Source organism: Furipterus horrens, unplaced genomic scaffold, assembly GCF_987537825.1.
Source record: "Furipterus horrens unplaced genomic scaffold, mFurHor1.1.pri manual_scaffold_5, whole genome shotgun sequence".
Classification (NCBI taxonomy): Eukaryota; Metazoa; Chordata; class Mammalia; order Chiroptera; family Furipteridae; genus Furipterus; species Furipterus horrens.
Window position 1 is genome coordinate 129294186 of NW_028327175.1, and position 22348 is coordinate 129316533.

Genomic DNA, 22348 nt, shown 5'->3' on the forward strand with positions numbered 1-22348 from the left:
TCTTAGTTGTGGAGGGAAATGGAGCGTGTCAGTCTAGGCCTCCATCTTGGCTGGAAGTCTCCTGTGTTTGTTTGCTTCAGTGGCCTAGGGAGAGCTGTTGCTCCTACTACATTGTAAGGGGAAGAGCCTTAGGTGTTCATCAGTAATGGGCGACCTGTTTCACCACGTTGTGGCGCTGTATGTGTGGGAGGGGTCTGAGAAGGAACAATGCCACTTGCCCAGCACTCACCCCTTTTCCAGGCACTTCTCCCACTTCTACACTGGATTGGCACCCCTCTAGCTGCTGCTCTGGCCATTTTTCCCAGAGTGGGTGGGTCTGTGGATGTTCTTGGTCCATGGGGGCCCTTTAAAGAAGAGGACTCTGCTGAGAGACCGGCAGTTTCTGCCTCCATCCCAACCCCCACTGGTTTGAACAGTCAAAAGCAATGAGGCTTGATTTTCTCCGGTGCTGAAACAGTGATCTGCTCAGTCTGGTGAGGGGGCGGGGGGGGGGGATGCTCCCCAGGTGTCCCTCCTGACTTTTTAAAATATGTAACTGTGCTTTCCACTGGCCTGCTGCTGTTGTTGCTACTGCCACCACCACACCGAGTCCTGTCTGCCCCAGCTCTGCCCCTCCTGGAGTCCTGTCTGCCCTGGCTCTGCCCCTCCTACCTGTCTGGATGAGTATTTCTTCTTTATATCTTTGTTTGCTGGATTTTCATGTAGTTTGATTTTCTGGAACTTCTGGTAGTTTCTAGTTTTGAGGTAGTTGTATTCCTTCTTAGTTGTGGAGGGAGACGCAGTATGTGTCTCTATGCCTTCATCTTGGCTGGAAGTGTGGTGTATGGTGTTAGTTGGTAGTTTAGTTTCATTTTTTTAGCATCCTGACCCATTCTCCCAGCACCATTTCTTGAAGAGACTCTTTTCACTACATTTTATGTTCCTTCCCCCTTTGTCAAATATTAGTTAACCATATAGACCTGGATTTATTTCTGGGCTCTCTATTCTATTCCATTGTTTTATATGTCTGTTTATATGCCAGTACCAGACTGTTTTGATTACAGTGGGCTTATAGTACAGTTTTATATCAGGTATTGTGATTCCTCCTACTGTATTCTTTTTCCTCAAGATTGCTGGGTTATTCGGGATCTTCTCTCGGTCCCATATAAATTTTTGAAGTATTTGTTCTAGGTCTGTGAAATAAGTCACTGGTATTTCAATAGAAATTGGTTTGAATCTATAAATTGCTTTGGGTAGTATGGACATTTTAATGATGTTGATTCTTCCCATTTATGAACATGGTATATGCTTCCATTTATTGGTATCTTCCTTAATTTTCCTCTTCAGCATTATGTAGTTTTCCAAGTACAGGTCTCTTACCTCATTGGTAAAGTTCATTCCTAGGTACTTTATTTTTCTTGTTGTCATAGTAAGTGGGATTTTTTTCTAGTTTCTATCTCTGATATTTTATTGTTGGTTTACAGAACTGCCTTCAATTTCTGAATATTGACTTTGTACCCTGCTCTTGTGCCTAATTCACTTATTAGGTCGAGTAGACTTTCATGGAGTCTATAGAGTTTTCTATGTACTCTATCATGTCATCTGCAAATAATGACAGTTTTACTTCCTTTTTTCAAATTTGGATGCCTTTTATTTCTTTTTCTTGTCTGATTGCTGTGGCTAGAACTTCAAAGACTATGTTGAATAGGAGTGGGGAGAGTGGACATCCTTATCGTGTTCCTGATCTCAAGGGAAATGTTTTAAGTTTTTGTCCATTGAGTATAATGCTGGTTTCGGGTTTCTTGTATATGGCCTTTATTTGTTGAGGTATGCTTCCTCTATTCCCATTTTTCTGAGTGTTTTCCTTACATATGGGTGTAATACTTTATCAAATGCTTTTTCAGCATCTATTGATATGATCATGTGACTTTTGTCTTTCATTTTGTTTATGTGGTATATTATGTTTATTGATTTGGAAATATTAAACCATCCTGCTTCTCTGGGATGAATTCCACTTGATCATGGTATATAATCTTTCTATTGTGTAGCTGGAACTGGTTTGCCAATATTTTGTTGAGGATTTTAGCATCTATGTTCATCAGCAATATTGGCTGGTAATTTTCTTTCTTTGTTGTGTTTTGACCTGGTTTTGGAATTAGGATAGTACTGGCTTCATGGAAAGAGTTTGGGAGTCTTTCCTCTTCTTGGATTTTTTGAAATAGTTTGAGAAGGACAGGAGTTAGTTCTTCCTAAATGTTTTGTAAAATTTGCCCATGAAGCCTTCCGGTCCAGGGCTTTTGTGTGCCAGGAGTTTTTTGATTACTGCTTCAATTTCCCTCTTGTTATTGGTCTCTTCAGGCTTTCTGATTCTTCTTGATTCAGTTTGGGAAGATTATATGTTTTCAGAAATTGTTCAGTTCCTCTAGATTGTCAGATTCCTTTTCATACATTTTGTCGTAGTAATTTCTTACAATCCTTTGTATTTCGGTGGTATTGGTTGTGATTTCTTCTTTTTCATTTCTGATTTTGTTTATTTGGGGCCTCTCTCTTTTTACATGATGAGCCTGGCTAAAGGCTTGTTGACTTTGTTTATGTTTTCAAAGAACCAGCTACTGGTTTTATTGATCTTTGAACTGTTTGTTTAGGCATTATATGATTTCATTCTGCTCTTATCTTGATGATTTCCTTTCTTCTAAACGCTCTGGGCTTTATTTGTTGTTATTGCTTTATTTCTTGTAGCTGTAGAATTCGGGTTTTTTTGTTTGTTTGTTTGTTTTTTGAGATTCTTCTATCCCTTTTAGATAGACCTGTATTGCTATGTACTTTCCTCTCAGGACTGCTTTCACTGTGTTCCATAAGTTTTGGGTTGTTGTGTGTTCATTATCATTAGTTTCCAGAAACTTTTTGATTTCTTCCTTTAAGTTATTGTTAACTGATTCATTATTTAATATCATGTTACTCATTCTCCATGAATATGAATGTCTCTGTGTTTTTTTTCTTGAGGTTGATTTCCAGTTTCAAGCCATTGTTATCCTAGAAGATGCTTGATATAATTTCAATTTTCTTGACTTTGTTGTGGCTTGTTTTGTGTCCTACCATGTGGTCTATCTTTGAAAGTGTTCCATGTGCACTTGAAAATAATGTATATTTTGCTTCCTTGGGGTGAAATATTCTATATATCAATTAAGTCCATTTAATCTAGTGTGTTGTTCAATGTCTCAATATCCTTGGTGTTTATTTGCTTTGAAGATCTGTCCATTGATGACAATGGGGTGTTTAAGTCCCCTACTATGACTGTGTTGCTGTTGATATCCTACTTGTAGTCTTCCAAGATTTTTCTTATGTATTTGGGTGCTCCTATGTTGGGTGGATATATGTTTAGCAGGGTTATATCTTCTTGAGGTTTTGTTCCCTTAAGTATTATAAAATGTCCTTCTTTGTCTCTTTTTATGACCTTTGCTATGAAATCTCTCTTGTCTGATATAAGTATTGCTACCTCAGCTTCTTTTTTTTTCCATGTCCATTTGCTTGAAATATATTTTTTCCATCCCTTCACTCTCAGTCTATGTAGATCTTTTTGTTCTGGGGTGTCTCTTGTAGACAGCATATATGTGGGTCATGGTTTCTAATCCATTCAGCTACCCCATGTCTTTTAATTGGTGCCTTTAATCCATTTATATTTAAGGTTATTATTGATAGGTACTGATTCTTTGTCGTTTTCCCCCTTTGTACTTGTGTTTCTCTCTGTCTCTCTCTGTTTCTTTAACCTCTTAAACAGATTCTTTAACATCTCTTGCATTGCTGGTTTGGTGGTGATGTATTCTTTCAGTCTTCCGTTGTCTGGGAAACTCCTTATTTCACTTTCCATTTAGAATGAGAGCTTTGCTAGGTAGTAATCTTGGTTGTAGGCCTTTGCTTCTCAATGCTTGGAGTATTTTTGCCATTGCCTTCTGGTTTGTAGTATTTCTGTTGAGAAATCTGAGGATAGCCTTATTGGAGCTCCCTTGTATGTTATTAGCTCTTTATGTCTTGCTGCTTTTAGGATCTCTCTTTGTCTTTGAGTTTTGCCATTTTTATTATGATGTGTCTTGAAGTGGACCTGTTTGGATTCATCTTCATTTGGACCCTCTGTGCTTCCTGGACTTGTGTGAGTTTTTCCCTCATCAAGTTAGGGAAGTTTTCTGTCATTATTTTTTCAAACAGATTTTCTGTCCCTTCCTCCTCTTCTTCTCCTTCTGGTATTCCTATGATACAGATATGATTATGTTTCATGTCGTCCTGCAGCTCTCTTAAAACCTCTTCATTCTTTTTCAGTCTTTTTTGTTTTGTTGCTTTGTCTGGGCATTTTTTTCTATGTTGTACTCCAGATTGTTGATCTGATATTCTGCTTCCTCTAGCCTGCTTTTTTTTAAAAAGTATATTTTATTGATTATGTTGTTACAGTATCACAATTCCTTACCCTTTGCTCCCCTCTGCCTAGTACTCCCCTTCCTTCCATCAAGCCCACCCCCCCTTAGCTCACGTCCACGTGTTGTGCATAAAAGTTCTTTGGCTTCACTCTTTCCTATATTATTCATAACTTCCCCCTGTCTGTTTTGTACCAACCAATTATGCTTCTAAATCCCTGCATATTTCCCCATTTATCTCCTTTCCTGCTCCCAGCTCATAACCCTCCAAATGATTCCCATACCTACGATTCTGTTCCTATTCTGGTTTGCTTAGTTAGATTTTGTTTTTATTTTTTAGATTCAGTTGTTGATAGGTGTGAGTTTGTTGTCATTTTAATGTTCATAATATTGATTTTCTTTTTCTTAAGTAAGTCCTTTTGACATTTCCTATAATAATAGTTTAGTGATGATAAGTTTCTTAAGCTTTACCTTGTCTGGGAAGCACTTTATCTGCCCTTTTTATCTGCCCCTTCTATTCTAAATGATAGCTTTGCTGCATAGAATAATCTTGGTTGTGGGTCCTTGCTTTTCATCACATTGAATACTTCTTGCCAGTCCCTTCTTGCCTGCAAAGTTTCTTTTGAGAAATCAGCATATAGTTTTATAGGCACCCTGTTGTTGGTAGCTCTCTGCTCTTCTCTTGCTGCTTTTAAGATTCTCTCTTTATCTTTAAGCTTTTGCATTTTAATTAAGATGTGTCTTGGTGTCGTCCTTTTTGGATCTAGCTTATTTGGGACTCTCTGAACTTCCTAGACTTGTGTGTCTATTTCCTTTTCCAAATTAGGGGAGTTATTCTTCATAATTTTTTCATATATGGTTTCAATTTCTTCCTCTTCCTCTTCTCCTTCTGGTACCTCTGATTTGGATGTTTGCATGTTTAAAGTTGTCCCAGAAGTTCCTAAGCCTCTCCTCATTTTTTTTTTTCCAATTCTTGTTTCTTTATTCTGTACTGGTTGACTGTTTTTTCTTTCTTATGTTCCAAATCATTCATTCAAACCCCAGTTTACTTCCCTTCACCACTGGTTTTGTGTGGATTTTTGTTGTTGTTGTTGTTTCATTTAGCATAGCTTTTACTTCTTCTCTTACACGTTTGCCATACTTCAGGATATCTGTCAAGTCTTGAGCATCTTTACCACCAGTGTTTTGAATTCTACAACTGTTAGGTTGGCTATCTCCTTCTTTTTTAGGTTGGCTATCTCCTCATCGCTTAGTTCTCCCACTGGAACCTTAATCCATTGACACTTTTGAGCCATATTTTTCTGTCTCCTCAACTTGACAGGCCTGTGTTTGTTTGCCTCTGTGTCTTAGGTAGAGTTATTGCTCCTGTTATGTTGTAAGGTGTGAAGCCTTAGGTATTCATCAGTACAGGGCAACCCGTTTTACCACGTTGTGGTGCTGTATGTATGTGGGGGAGGGGTATGAGAGGGAACAATGCCACTTGCTCAGCACTTGCCCCTTTTCCAGGTACTTCTCCCGCTTTTGTATGGGACTGACACCTCTCTAGCTGTTGCCCTGGCCATTGCTCCCAAAGTGGGTAGGTCTGCAGGTATTCTAGGACCATGGGGGCCCTTTAAACAAGCCAACTCTGCTGAGAGACCTGCAGTTTCTTCCTTCACTCCAACCCCCACTGGTTTGCATTGTCAGCAGCAAAAGGGCTTGATTCTCCCTGATGCTGGGACTGTGAGTGTGCAGTCTGGTCAGGAGTTGGGAATGCTCCCCAGGTATCTCTCCCAAATTTTTAAAAAGTGAACTAGGCTTTCCGCCAGCCTGCCGCTGCCACTACTGCTGCCGCCAGCACACCGCATTCTCTCTGCCCCAGCTCCGCCCCTCCTACCTGTCTGGATGAGTATTTCTTCTTTATATCTTTGTTGGACTTCCATGCAGCTCAATTTTCTGGAACTTCTGGTTGTCTCTAGTTTTGAGGTAGTTGTATTCCTTCCTAGTTGTGGAAGGAGATGCAGCATGCCTGTCTATGCTTCCCTCTTGGCCAGAAGATTCTAGCCTGCTTTTATGTCCTTCTATTGTTTTGTTCAATTCAAAAATTGTATTCTTCATTTCCTCCTTGCTCTTATTGATAGCTTCTATGACCTTTTTAATGCTGGTATAATTCTCAGTAAGTTTCTTGTAGTTTCCCTGAAGTTCTTTTTAGTTTTCTTTGAGCTCGCTGAACTCTTTGAGCTTCCCTATAATCCATATTTTGAGTTCCATGTCCAATAGTTTGCTTTCCTCTATTTCCTTTAGCACTCTTTCTGGAGATTCCTCTTTTCCTTTCTATTGGGTGTTGTTTCTCTGTCTCCTCATTTTTTGTGACTCTTCTTGTTTGTTTCTGCTTCTTAGATTGATCTGTGCGTCCTGGATCTGCCCCTGGTGGCATGAGATCATGTACCAGTCTGGGCCTCTATTTTTCTTCATTTTACTTTATATAATCTTCACTTCTTCCTTTATTTTGTGTACTCAATCATTTCTCTGAGCATTCTGATCACCAGTGTTTTGAACTCTACATTTAATAGGTTGGCTTACCATTTTATTTAGTTCTTTTTCTAGGATTTTCCTCTGTTTTTCATTTAGGCCATATTTCTTTTTCTCCTCAATTTCACATTCTACTGTGTTTGTTTCTGTGTATTGAGTAGAGTTGCTTTGACTCTGTGTCTTGGTAGTATGGCCTACTGTAGTAGGTGTCCAGTAGCACAACCTCCCCTATCACCCAGTAGGGTCCAGTGACACAGCCTCCCCTATCACCGAAGCTGGGTACTAGAGGAGTGCACTTCATGTGGGCTGAATACATCCTCTTCTTGTAGCTGAGCCTTGGTTGCTGTTGGCAGATCAGTGGGAGGGATTTACCCAGGCCTGTCAGATGCAAGGTGTGGCTGTGACCACTGACCACCAACCTCCACCCTCTGTGGAACATCAGCTGTGCAGCAGCAGGGCAGTGGTGCTTCAACATGGTCTTTAGCTGTACAGTGGATACACTGGCCCTGTGGTTTCCTGGGTGGTGTAAACCAAGTTTAACACACCTGTGTTTATCCTGGAGTTACCCTACCTGAGCTATAAAGCAATCTGATATGGCTGCTACTTGTGCTGGCCTTGGGAGTTTCCCGGTTGAAGCCAAGCTCTGAATCTAAGCTGGCTGCTGCTAGTGTTGGGCCTAGAGCTCACTGAGGCCAACTGTTGCTCATTTAATAGGATTTAGATAGTTGTGAAGCATGAACCAAGACCAGCCATTCATATGGAAAAGCAGCTTGGGCGGGCCCACAAGTTTGGTGGGGCAGAGTCTCTGGGTATCTCTAAGGTGGGTTAAACAGTGTTAGCCAGTTTGATGGAGTCTCAGATATGGCACCAGCTTGCTGGCTCTGTGGGGAAAGGGTTAAGAAAAGAGACAATAACCTCTGCTGGTCTTGATGCCAGAAACTTCAGTTCCTCCCTGTGTATCATTGGTGCTGTTCAAGCTGCTACCCTGGTGCTGGAGCTCAGAGGGGTTGAGTCTGAATAGGCCAGTCCATGTGTGAGTTCTTTAAGAGGAACTGCTTGGGGTTCCAGCAGTTTCTTCCACCAACTCAGTGCCTGCTGGTGTTTGTAGTCAGAAGTCGTGGGGACTTATCTTCCTGGCACTGGACTCCTCGGCTGGGGCTGGGCAACCTGGTGTGAGGCTGGGACTCTTTGTTCCTAAGATATCCCTCCTGAATTTTTATTGATCACACATGGCTGAGAGACCAGTCTGTTTCACATCTACACCCCTCCTACCCATCTCAATGGATGTGGTTTCAGTAATTCCATAATTGTTAGACTTCCATTCAGCTTGATTTCTGACAGTTGTGGCTAACAATTGTCCTATATTACAGTTGTAATTTTGACGTGGTGGTGGGAAGAGGTGAGCCATGTCTGCCTATGCCACCATCTTGACTGAATCCCTCAGATGTGTTTTTTTATGGTCTTTTTCAGAGGCTATATTAATCTGCTAGGGCTGTGAAAACAAATACCAAGAAGGGTGGCTTAAACAACAGAAATTTATTTTTTCCCAACTCTGGAGATTAGAAGTATAAATTCAAGGTGTTGGCAGGGTCGGTTTCTTCTGAGGCCTCTCTCCTTGTCTTGTTCATGGTTATTTTCTTCCTGTGTTTTCACATGGTTTCTCTACGAGTATCCTACTCTCTTTTTCTTATATGGACACCAGTCATATTGGATTAGGACATACCCTAATGACCTCATTTTAATTTACCTCTTTAAAGACCTATCTCCAAATATAGTCACATTCTGAGGTCCTGGGAATTAAGACTTCAAGATATAGATTTGGAGGAGACAGAATTCAGCCCACAACAGAGACCATATGCAGTCTTTGGGTTATTAATCCTCCTGTTTGTCGTATGTGCTGACTACCTGAAATAGTGATGTATTTTCTTATGTACTTGATAATTTTTTATTGTTAGTTGACAGTCAGAAAGCTTGTGTTATTTTGTGGGAATGTCATATTCCTTGGGTTTTAGGAGTGCCCTAACAGAACAGTTTAAAGTATGCAAACAACAGTGCCCCAGAGGTTTCAAGTTCTGGACCAATTTTATAAGGGAAGGTTCTCAGCATGGGAATCCCACATACAGGTGCAGGTAAGGCTGTACCCCTCATCACACTTGGCATAGACTGATTATTTTTTCCATCCAGGCTATAAGCCAGTGACAAGCTTCCACATTGCTTCTTGAGTTGCTGACCAGATTTCTGGCCTTCTCAACATAAGGTGCAGCCCTTTGAGAATCCTAACTTTATTTAAAAAGTCTCAGTTCCAGCATCCCGCCTATTTTGAGTATAAAGTAGTTATGTCCGTCTCCTATAGACAAACTCCAACCTCTAAACTGGTTAAATAAAGTATGATATTTTCGAATGGTGAAATACTGTTTCACCATGAAAAAGAGTAAGGCTTTTACAAAGGTACTGATGTGGAAAATTCTAAGTGAAAAAATTAAATGTAGTATTCTACAATTCATGTAAGTGTAAAAGCATATATGCATACTTTAAATGCATAAAATGTCTCTGGTAGGATTGACAAAACCTAGTAACATTGCTGCCTCTGAGCGAGAAAAGTGAAATAGACGTCTTGAAATTTTGCTGTACAAACACCTGTTTTTACTAGTAAAATAAATTTCTAAAAACCCAGTTCCCAGTTATTTTCTTATGTGCTCACCTCTCTAGTTTTGAGTTCCCTCTTTATTTTTGACACCTGGGAATTTCCCTTTCTTTCAAACTTATTTTTTTATCAGTTTGTGAAAAAAATTTTAAATCAGGAATGTCTGTGCGTTCAGAGCAAAAGAGGAATCAACAACAATATATTCCTTTTCCATCTTACTAGAAGTCTAAAGCTTCCCCAGAGACTTGTTTATTTTGTTATTAACAGAAGCCAGTGAGTTTTGTTCTGAGCCCAGAATTTTAATGTAACCCCTCCTTTTGTGATGTTATTGTTAATATGGTCTTAGCTGGGTAATTCTCTTTTAAAAGCCCCTTTTCTTTATGGTCTCAGGCCTGCTGAAGTTTGCTGAAGATCTTGACATGGGAGGTGCGAAAACACAGATCATATCCCTTGGCCAAGGCCAAGGCCCTATCGCCACCAAAATGATCTCCATTGCCATCAGAGAAGGGACCTGGGTGGTCTTACAGAACTGCCATCTGGCCACGAGCTGGATGTCTGCTCTGGAGAAGATCTGTGAAGAGGTGGTTGTTCCTGAGAACACCAACATCAGATTCAGGTGAGATGCTGCCCACCTCTGCCTGTCTCTGGGCCCTAGCTCAGGTTCTGGATAACATGCTGGTGCCAGGGAAGGCAAAGATGAATGAAACACAATTCTGCCCTTAAAAATGTGCGGTCTATACGTGGCTCTCCCACCACCCAGGAAGAGGGCTAGCCAGGGGCTCCCTGGCCAGAAAGAATGTGTATTGTTTTGGGAATGGATTATAACTCCCACCTTATCTCCTTTTGAGAATGGCTTCTTGTCTATGACTGCTTCTTGAACTTTTCTTTCTGCATGTGCACATTGATGTAATGTAGCATTCACATTTGTGCAACCTGGACTGGTGCTGCCTTTGTCTGGGATTCCTTATAACAAATCTCAGACTGGAGGATGTGTGGTCTCTCTTGCACTGACCCACAGCCATCAGCGCACTCCCCTATAATGAGAGTAATAAATGGCATGTCCACACTGGATGGGTTTTTTTTGTTGCTTTGTTTTGTTTTGTTTTTCAGAATATCAGGAACACTTAGCAGCTCCCTGTTTTGGGGATCCCGTGCTATAGGAGCTCTCAGTCTAGCAGAAGGCAGCCTATAGGTGAATGTTCTAAGTTCTAAGTTCATGTTCTAAGAAGCATGGAGCACAGAAAAGGGAAGGGCATGCCAGGGAAGACCTGGAGAACTGACATTTGCCTGGGGTCTTGAAAGATAATAGGAGTTTGCCAGGAAGGACATTCCAGGCAGAGGGGACAGCGTTTGCAAAAGCAAAGATGCATATTAAGGAAACACTGAGAAGTTATTCTGTGACTCGGGCACATTCTGTGAGAAGTTGTTGAGGGGAGGTGATAGGAAATGTGTCTGGAAAGGTATGTTAAATGTCAGCAAATCTGATTTTAAAAAATAATTTCTCTTTAAAAATATCTCACCTGTAGTCTTTGCTCTAGCCTATATTTCTTGGGCTCCATAGAACTTTAATCAACATTGGAAACAGCTATTTGTTTTTTAGTGAACTTTAAAGCCCAGCAACTGGGTGGGCCTTGGGTTTCGCATTTGCAGAGTGATGAGATGAATCAGACAGACTTCTTGTTCAGTGATTCTCTTATTCCAGGCAGGAATTCGCCAACAATGGCCTGTGGTCCAAATCTAGTCTACTGTTTGCTTTTGTATGGCTTGTAAACTAACACTAGTTTTTAAATTTTCTAAATGTTTGAAAGAAATCAAAAGAAGAATGATATTTCATGACCCATGAAAATTATATGAAATGAAAATTTCATTGTCAATAAATAAAGTTTTATTGAAATACAGCCTTGCTCACATATATTATCTATAACTGCTTTCATGCTATAAGTACTTGTGACAGAAACCACATTACCATTTGATCCTTTACAGGAAAAGTTTGTCAACTCTTGCTCTAGGCAACAAATCTTGGTGGATATTTTCATTTTAGTTATGTCTGCCTGGAAATAGAACAGTGTTTGGTGTTTATTTACAAAGCCAGATTAGGCTATAGTGAGCCTATTTATGCAAGACTCGGGTAAAATTTATGTAGGAGTTTAAGAGCGATCCACTAGTTTCAAGAATTCTGTTTGATTTGGGATGGTGAGTTGATTTATTAACCATCAGTGACACACTCAGAGAAGGAAAATTATTCATGCTGACATTTAAGGTCTTCTATAATATGGTCCTAGCCCAAAAGTCATGAACTCAAGTGCCTACAGGAGCCAGAAATATAGCATAAATGAGTGAGGACTAGGCACAAGAAATATTCTACTTTTCTCAGTACAGTAGCAACCATCTTGAGCATTCAGCCTTAGAGTTGGATACAGTAGAGAGTGGTGGGGGCTGTGGTGAACTAGAAGCACACATTCCGTGGAGGAGTGTGTGCTCCAAGCAGTCACTGTTTAATACCAGCTACTGTGCCATGCAGGGATGCAGGCATTTTTTGATCAGACTTTCTGATTATTTTAAAGGGGGGAAAGGAAGATAGAATTTTAAAAGAAAGTCCTAGAGTTTTAAAAGTTGACAACTACTTCAAAAATGTATTACAGCATTGTGCTGGTTTCATGGTATGAGCTAAAGATTACCAGTTTATGGCTTCTCCCTTCCCCTATGAGTCCTGTGCTTGAACCACAACTGATGGTCCACCAAGCCTTACCACATCCTGTCTTACTCTTTTCCCTATGGTTGTTCAGCCTGTGTCCTGTGTTTTTAATGACCTTGCATCCCAAAATCTACCTGTTGGAAATCTCTCTAATGTCTAGCAAAACAAACCAATAAACAAAAACCTGAAAAAATGAAACAAAATGGGATGCCATGGTATGTATGTAATTTAAGCTTGGGTAGGAACACAAATGAATAAAAACCTGGAAGAAAATATGCCAAAATATAACCTCTAGGAGTAAAAATATACTTTTTTTTCTTCTACATAACTTTATATACGAGCCTCCCCCCCCCCCCCCAAAAGGAATTATCTTCTGGAGGGCAGGCCCCTTGTAGTGCAGGCTTCTGCTGCTAGATGAGTGTTCTAGGAACCCACCTGTATCAGTGTACCAGTTGGAGTTGTTGTAAGAGGCTGTGTTCAGCTTCAGTGATTTTTTTTTTTTTTTTGAAGACTCTTTCAATGCATTTGCCCTTTTCATGATGGGTGATTTAAGAGTGCACCTACCCACACCACGCTGAGTGTTCAGCAGTTTTTTACCACAAATGGCATGATCCCTATGCCTCACCCTCCCTATTCACCTGATCTCTCCCCGAGCAGCTTTATTTTGTTTCCCCAGATGAAAAATATCCTTAAAAGGAAACATTTTGCCCATGTGGAAGAGGTGAAACAAAAAATGATAGAAGCACTAAAAGGCATACAAAAACATCTCAATAGGTGTATTGCATCAAATTGAAAGTACTTTGAAGGTGACTGAAGTTTAAACGTGTAAGAATAAATACACAATTTTTATAAACAAATTCCGTTTTGGGGGGGTCCCTCCTCATATGTTCCCTTTTTATGTGGGCATAAATAAGTTTTTATATTTTAAAGGAAGAAATCTTCCATATTTCAAGCCCCCTTTCAAATGCCATTTCCCTTATGACAGAGATCAGCAACCGTTTTCTGTAGAGCCAGATAGTAAATATTTTAGACTTTGAAGGCCATATCATCTTTGTTGCAACTAGTCATCTCTCATCAAATTCTTCATAACTAGTATGTAAATGAAGGGGTGTAAATAAAAGTTTATTTACAAAAACAGGCCATGCTGGATTCAGCTCCCTGGTCATAGTTTGCAGACTTCTCTCCACAATCGAAACTTCTTCTCACGAACCCCCACAGCCCATTATTTCCCTTCCTTTTGATGTTCTTGTTTTTATAATGGCTGTACTATCGCATTCTATTTGCTTGTCTTTTCTCCCCTGCCTGGCCCCATTTCCTCCCCTAGCAGCAAAGTTCTAAGTATCTTGAAGCTGGAATCAATGTTTTGCTCACTTCAGCCTCTTCTGGAGTGCAGCGTATAGTACTTGACTAGTCCAGCAAGGGTGGATGGGGCATGGGGATTCACAGTGGCTTTAAAGTCAGGAAGCCCTGAGTTCACTTCTCAGTTCAGTTGTTTCTAGTGAGGTGTACTTGAAAAATCCACTTGACATCTCCAAGCTCCATTCCCTCACTACTAAGAGGGGGTAGCAAACCTCTCCACAAAGAGTGGCTGTTAGGATGAAAGTAAATGAAGGGGCATATTAAATTCTTAGCATGGAGTCCAGCATCTAGCAGTGCTTAATAAATGGTAGCTATTATTTTTTGTTATTGTTTTTTTCAACTTAAGTTATTGCATTACTCTAAGAGTTGAGTCTGTTGTCCTTTCAGACTCTGGTTAACCAGCTATCCATCAGAGAAGTTTCCAGTCAGCATCCTCCAGAATGGGATCAAAATGACCAACGAGCCTCCCAAAGGGCTCCGGGCCAACCTTTTGCGCTCCTATCTCAATGACCCCATCTCGGACCCTGTGTTCTTCCAAAGCTGCACAAAGGCAGTAATGTGGCAAAAGCTGTTATTTGGCCTTTGCTTTTTCCATGCTATTGTCCAAGAGAGATGGAACTTCGGACCACTGGGTAAGAGATGGCAGCACACCCGGGTTGCCTGGGGAAGGTAACAGACAGATACAGGTGTGTGCTCAGATTATACTCAGAGGGGGTTGCCAGTAAAATAATATAAAATTATGTTCTATGTGATTTGGGGAACATACATAAACTAAACATGACTCATTTATCTGAAATTATAATTTTATTGAGTATCCTGTATTTTTATTTTAATAAAATTGACAATCCTATAACCAGGTCAATGTCACTGACAAGAAAAGAGGTGTTGCTCCTAAGTCAGAGGGCTCCTAATTACTTAAGTAATGTGAGAATGAGAAAATTGTAACCCCTTCCCTTTGGTGTGTTTTTGCCTATCTTAGGCACAATGGCCATTCTCCATGGAGTTGTCATCAGGTAGTTTATAACATTTTAGGTAGCTCTCTTTATATCTCCAAAACAGTGAAAGAAATAAAGCTGGGACATATTTGTGCTTCTTCCTGAAAATAGAAAATAAAAATTTTTATTATCTTACTAATCCATGTCCTGACTTAACTGAATACTTACCTAATACTTGTGTTGGAGGAAATTATCAAACTGCTAAAAGCAAAACCCAGGTCATTGTGCGTTAAGGTTTGATTTCCTCTCAGCCACAGCTGCCTCTGATTCTGTTCAACAGCCTTAAAATGACCACTTCAGGGTATTCTCAACTGTCCTTTTTAGATAAGGGACAAATTGCCTCTTGGTGATTCTCTCTGAGCATCTTCTTCCTTTCCTTCTACCTACACAACCTAGCCCAGTTACCTGCCCAGACTGAGATAGACAAGGGGGACAGTCCTGCTGCATCTGCCTTTCACAACCAGGTCCTCCCACTCTCCCACCACGCCAGATCTCCAAACATCCATGCAACAGCTGGGCTTGCAACCAACTGCCCAGTTGTGTTTTGTTTGCCAGAACATAAACTTTATTATTTTGTTATTTTATTATTTTTAATTTGAATGCAAATGTTTATAAGGAAATGAAAGGTCTCCATTGAGCACAGGTCCCATCAAGCCCTGCTTTCTTACGTTGGGTCCAGTTCACACACTTATGTTACTTGTCCAATCCCCTGGACATTTATCATTACAGTATACCCTTGGAAATATAAGTGGTAGTTTTGTCAAGACTGGCCATGCAGTCCTCCCATGGATGCCAGGAGGGGAGTCTCAAAGCTAACTTAGTTTGGTGGTCCAATCATAGACACTACTCTATAGCTATGCCTCTGTGCTATTTTCAGATCTCTGTGTGTTACCATAGTATGCCAGCCCAGATGAATAATTCTCATTTCATAAATCCCAGGATGCTAACATCTCCTTTAACAAATGGAAAGATCCATAAGGAAATTGATTCTAGAATGGATCTTTTATCAAGTGAGTTGGTTCATACTGGCAATAATTATATTCGTGTGGCTGAAAAAGGCTCTTGACTCATGTTGATGTCTAACTCCACCAGCTCATCTCTGAATGGAAATTAAGAGCCTCAACCCTGAGCCCTCTGCTTCTTCTCTGCCTCATGCAGGTTGGAATATTCCTTATGAATTCAATGAATCTGACCTGAGGATTAGTATACAGCAGATCCAGATGTTTCTGAATGACTACCAGGAGGTGCCATTTGATGCTCTGACCTACCTGACAGGTATTTATGGGAGGATCCTTTGCAGCTGTGTACCTCACTGTCCACCCACCTGCTCCTTTGTTCTCATTTCCATTTATTTATTCACTCATTTTTTCTTTCAGCTAACTGAGCTCTTACTAAAGTTATTAACATGCTAGATATTGTTTTTAAAATAAGAAAGAAGAGAAAACAGCCCTGACCGGTGTGGTTCAGTTGATTGGACATCATATCGCAAAGTGAAAGGACATCAGTTTGATTCTGAGCGAGAGCACAAGCCTGGGTTGTAGATTCGATCCCCTGCCAAGGCGTGTATGAGAGGCAACTAATCTCTTTCCTTCCCCTGTCTCTAAAAAATAAATAAAATCTTAAATAAAAAGAAAACTAAGATGTAATCCCTACCCTCAAGTGGTTCACAGGGAGAAAAATAATGATGATAAAGTGATAAGTTCAACAAGAGAAACACTTATAAAGTAGAAAGACCATCCAATGATTAAATCTCATTTATGGGGCAGGAGATGATCACAGAAAACCTTCTAAAGGCATAAAGATGGAGTTTTCAGGGATGAGCAGGAGTTTTACAAGTGAAAGAAGAAAGGGGTATAAGCAGTGGACAAGGAAGGAGAGCATTCCCAGCAGAGGGTCCCTGAGGTAAAAACTTGCTGTTTTGTGTTAAAGCAATCTAATCAGCAACTTTTTATTGTCACTTAGTATATAATGTGGAAGAATGTGATATATAAAACTTGGTTTTATCCTCAAGGATAAAATAGAGATGTGTTAAATGAATGGAATGCCATGGTCAAAGGTCAAAATGCAGCTCAATGGGAAAAGCCTACATCTTTAAGGCCACACACAAATTTCTTCCTCAGCTCCATATGTTAAGGAGTTTAGATCCTCTCCCCAGTCATGTGGCACTTTATATACACTGTCGAGAGTTTTTATAAGAATTTCTTTGAGCCAAACAGAGGATACACCTGGAAGCAGGATCTCAACAGACTGAGAAAAATGCTCCCCAGAATGACAGTTTGCAGCTTCTTTTATGTGTTTGAAATTAAGGAGAGAATGAGAGGAAGATTACATGGAGGTGGGAGAAAGTAAGGTGGGAATCAGATTACAGAGTAGTTAAGATTATGTGCTGTCTTGAGGGTGGTTTTACTAGAGGGGTCTGAAAAGAAGCATTTCAAATATGAGTTAACCTAGATGCACAGAAACAATGAACAAGACTTGCTTAAAGAGGTTACCTTATATGCCTGGAGTGTGACTACAAGTCATGACATGCCCTGTTAGGAATTTATTGTCATATCATCTGTGAGGTTATATTTTGTAGGATCCATTCTCTGTCCACAGCAGATGAGTGCATTGAGTCTCACAACAATCTATGAGGTCCATGTTAATAACTTATTTCACAACTAATATGACTGAGGCTTAAGAGCAGTGGTTCTCGATTGTGAGTGATTTTGCCCCCCACCGCCAGGGGACATTTGGCAATCTCTGGAGACAATTTTGGTTGTCACAACTAAATGGAAGTGCTACAGGGTTGATGCTAGGGATGCTTCTAGGCATCCTACAATGCACAGGACAACCCCACATCACAGAACTCTCCAGTCCAATATGTTAATAGTGCTAAGGCTGAGAAGTCCTGCTTTTGAGTTATTAAGTTCATTTGCAGAAGTCACACAGACTTTCACAGTGTACCATGACACAAAACCCCAAGTTGTGTCTGGCTACCTGTGGCAACGAAAGCCAAAATTGTGAGAGAGGTGCTGGTACAAAGGAAAGTGTTTTGTTTCGTATTTCTACTTTTTCCTTTAATCCTCACCCAAGGATGTGTCTAACGATTTTAGAGAAAGAGGAAGAGAGAAACATCGATGTGAGAGAGAAACATCAGTTGGCTACCTCCCATATGTACCCCAACTGGGAATCGAACCTGCAACCCAATGATATGCCCTGACCAGGGATGGAATTTGCAACCTTTTGGTGCACAAGACGATGCTCCAACCAACTGAGCCACCAGCCAGGGCAAGTCAAGTGGTTTATTCAGATACCAACAATCTGAGAAGATGGGGGAGTCTTATCCCAAAACCCATCTTAACATCTCAGTACAGGCAGAGGTCTTTATAAGGAGGGAGAGGAAAAGCAGAACAAAGAAATCAAGGGAGGGGGTTGGAAAGTTCTCTATGTGCAGATAAGCACAGTCCATTCTGATAAGGACCTTGAAACTGGTCAAGCAATCATCTGGTATGCATTATCCTGGTCTTTGTCATCCTGGTTTTACTGTTGAAGGTCAGCAAATCTCCCAGAGCTGGCATGACTGAAGGTTGGAGTTTGTGTCTTTTGAAGTTAGTTCCTAGTTATACATAGGTGCTGTTTATCTACAAGCTACATATTAGAGTCAGCACTTACAGAAACAATGTCAAAAGAATAGTGGGGTGGGTTACAATACCCCACTGTTACAGAGTGATACACACAGCAAAAGTTCCGTGGATGTTAGTTTGTTGATCTCCAGAAGCCCCGAGGTCCTCTGCAGACTGCAGAATGAATGCATGATTACCCTGGCATATGGTCTTAATACTGAACTGCCTGCAGCTCAGAAACCAACCTCCCCAACTATGCCAGCTGACTTGAGGATAGTCACTTTGCAACTGTACAGTCAGCAGAGACTAGCTAGGCTGAGGTAACAAGCAATTCTCAATCTCAAGGGTGTGAGACATCAAAGGTCCATTTTGTGCCCAATCAACATGGTCAGCATGAAAGGGCAAAAGTTTATGTTCATTGTAATTATGTCAACAGAATAGCTGGCAAAGCCTTCACAGACTTTTGACGCCACCATCTCAATGTATACTTGTGTGGTCGCTGCCAGATAGCACTGAAGGGCTCATACCAGGAATTAAATGCATAAGAACTTGTCACCAGCCCCACCCTACTGCTCAGGAAAGTGTAACCTTTCTATATACCTGGAAGAGAAGAAAAGATAGATGATCATTAGAGCTCTGTACTGACACTCACCAAAGAGACAGGTCTACTTTGGAAAGTGGTTATTAAATTAGATGGGCTGAAGTCAATACACTCTTAATCTGTACCCTACTCCAGCCCTACAGTGGGAACAGTGAAAATTTAAAAGAGATGTAAGGCACATCCTGGTCCCTATGGGAACTTGTGCTCTTGTTTCAGAGAGTAGACATAGAAGCCACTATAAAGAAATGCTCTTTCTTTCATAAACACAGAACCCAGAGCTCACAGGAGTGTCCCCTGAAGAAAAATTTGCTGAAGAGGGAGTGGTCACAGGACCTTCCACCAAGACTCTGTTCTTGAGACTTATCTTCACTTGAGTCCCTCTTGGGTACTTAGTAGCACTGTCACACTGACTTCAGGGACCAAACCACTCTCCTTTTAATATTGTAGTTCTAGTGCTGCCAATAGACCTCCTTATAGCTGGGACAAGCCACTTAATGTTCAAACTAAACTGTGCTAAAGGTCTAAGAAGTCAACAGAGGGAGCTTCAGACCTCTACATGGTCTGGCTTAAGGTGAAACAGCTTCTGTTAGGGTTCAAATTACTCAAACGCATGAGCTTTCCCTTAGTTTCTTATTTCTCCTTTGACGAGCCACTGTGATCCTCCTCCTAGATATTTAGACCCCTCCAACTTAGGACCAAGAAAAGCTGAGGTCTCCTGACCCCAACTTCGGTCATACTACCTGTTTCTTGTCTGTAGACTTGCCTCTTCCTAGAATGGTTGGGACTGGAAATGAGCTCACCCTTTAGGAGAGCCCCTGTACACACACACGTCTGTCTCCTTCTTGAAGACTAGTGTGTTATCCACAACTACCAAATACCAGGTGGTACTATATACTATGGAATCTGGACTAGCTAGAAAATGTGTCATGGGGTTGACAAGGTACCTTTGACATCCTCTTCAAAGAATTACCTAATTCTTCTTATTGAAATCTGATTATAGAAGCCTGAGTCTCAGAGAGTGATGTTAATGACAGGGGTGGAGTGGGAAGTCATATCCCAAAGCAGTATAAGTAGGATAATCTCACCTTTCTAGAAAATACTCATATGTGTTTGTAATAGCTGTGATTAACTGAATGTTTTTTGTGTGCTATGCTTTGTGATAAATATTTCATACCTGTAGAGAGTTTTTATAAGAATTTATTTGAGCCAAGCAGAGGATATGCCTGGAAGCGAGATCTCATCAGACTGAGAAAAATGCTTCCCAGAATGGCAATGTGCAGCTTCTTTTATGTATTTGAAATTAAGGAGGCAATGAGAGGAAGATTACATGGAGGTGGGAGAAAGTAAGGTGGGAATCAGATTACAGGATAGTTAAGATTAATCACAGCCTTGTAAAATGGGCACTGTAATTGACAGATGAAAAACTGCAGAGGCTGGAACCCAGAAGTGAGCTGTAAGTGGCAGAGCTGGAATCCAGGACTGTCTCATGCCAAAGTTTCTGACCTCAATCACATTTATGCAATGCCTTTCACATACATGCACACACACACACACACATCTGAGAGATGCCTAAATGTTAATAGTTACCTTTGGTTGAATTATTGGTGATTATGTTGTTTCTTGGGTTTTATCTCTGTTTTCTATTTTCTAATATTGTGCATGGATTGTTTTCATCGCAATCATAACACCAAGTAGGCCCAGTCTCACTCCAAGCTGAGTGTGGTTTCAGCAACTCTGGATCTCAGCAGAGCCCCTTGGCTAAAAGAATCCTCTGTCTTAAGTTAATGGCCAAGTTCATTATGACCTTCACTGGGCTCAACTTCTTCCTCTGCTGATTGTCTCCAGGAGAGTGTAATTATGGAGGCAGAGTGACTGATGACAAAGACAGGCGTCTCCTTCTGTCCCTTCTGTCCACTTTCTACTGTAAGGACATCGAGCAGGACCATTACTATGTTGCTCCTGGAAACACTTACTACATTCCTCCCCATGGCTCTTACCAGGTGAGGAGCAGTGGAGGGAGAGGCCCCTCCATTCCCCAGGGGGGCTCAGCAGTCTCCGTGTGACTAGGGGATGCAGTGCAGCCAATCAGGACCCAGGGGTAGCCTTGAGCTTCCTAATTTGGGTCCATCGCTATTTCCACTATACCAAAAAGCCTATAAAAGAGGCATACAATAACTGTAAAATGAATGCTGGATATTTGGTAGACGAGGTCTTTCAAAAAAGGAGTTTTTTTCTTGGGGGTAAGAGGGAAGTTAAGATGAAGCCTTGAAAGTGAAAAGGCTGGAAATTGCTACTTGAAAAAAAAAGTTCAGAAAATGGCAAAAGGGGAGGAATCAAAAAATTGGATGGGAGGATGAGAAAAAAAGAAGAAAACAAGAAATCTGAAGAAAGGACAAAAAGAGGCTTCTTTTATAGAACCCCTGTTAAACATCAAGTCCTTATTCCTTTATAATCTCAGTTGTCTTCCCATTGACAGATAAGGAAACTGGGGTTTCAGGTGACTAGCTCAATGTTACACAGTTAGTTTGTGTCAGGGCTGGATCTAAACCCTGAGTCCGAAGCCCGAAAATGCGGAAGAGCTAGGGTTGTGTTCACCCTGCACATGTGTGTGTATGTCCCAGGTTCCCAGTTTGGTGTGATTCCTTCCCAGGGTTCCCGGGTTGGATCTGATCAATCCCTAAATAATCTGTGGGACCACAGGGAACTTACATTCATGTCAACTGAACATTTTCCTTCTAGTCCTATATCGAGTATCTCAGGAACCTCCCCATCACAGCAGCCCCAGGAGTGTTTGGCCTCCATGAGAATGCTGACATCACCAAGGACAACAAGGAGACCAATCAGCTGTTCCAGGGGGTGCTGCTGACTCTCCCCAGACAGGCAGGAGGGAGCGGCAAGTCCCCTCAGGTAACCTGGCTTGAGTTCAATTTCCCAGGTGGGTTTCTATCCAGGGGCACAAGATTGTGGGAGATAAGCAAGAAGGCAGAAGACTGGAGCCCTGGCAGTCCCTGGAGGGAGGACACAGGTGTGCTGATCTTACTGCTGAGGGTCCTCAGAGAGAGAGCTGAAAGAGCACCGGTGTTTCCAGAATGCCAGCCACTCCTGTGTAACTTATGACATAAAAAAGGAAAGAAAGGAAGGAAGGAAGGAAGGGAGGAAGGAAGGAAGGAAGGAAGGAAGGAAGGAAGGAAGGAAGGAAGGAAGGAAGGAAGGAAGGAAGGAAAGAAGGAAGGAAGGAAGGAAGGAAGGAAGGAAGGAAGGAAGGAAGGAAGGAAGAGAAAGAAAAGAAAAGAAAAGAAAAAAGATAGTTACTAGGTTCTTTCCAGATGACACTGCTGAGGGTTTACTGGCCTCTTGTAAAAGAGGGAGAAACAATGAGTGTTACAAGGTATTTAGCTAGCACTGGCCTGAGACTTTCTTCTTGAGGGGATGAAAAGGAAAAGTTGGTCAAAACTGGAAAGGGAGGTGACTCTTACACCATGTGATTCACCATGATTTGCTTTATGTCCTGGAAGCACCTTCATTTTGGGGGCCTCTCATGGTCAGTTTGCCA

At 41.1% G+C, this 22348-nt stretch overlaps 1 protein-coding gene across 1 annotated transcript in view; it reads left to right on the forward strand.

Moving 5' to 3' along the window:
* Positions 1–22348, forward strand: part of DNAH3 (dynein axonemal heavy chain 3) — a 286172-nt gene that overhangs the window by 249239 nt on the left and 14585 nt on the right. The window contains 5 exon segments of the mRNA XM_090277784.1: positions 9931–10156; positions 13982–14226; positions 15748–15864; positions 20641–20795; positions 21535–21702. Of these exon segments, the coding sequence (XP_090133910.1) occupies positions 9931–10156; positions 13982–14226; positions 15748–15864; positions 20641–20795; positions 21535–21702 (911 nt within the window).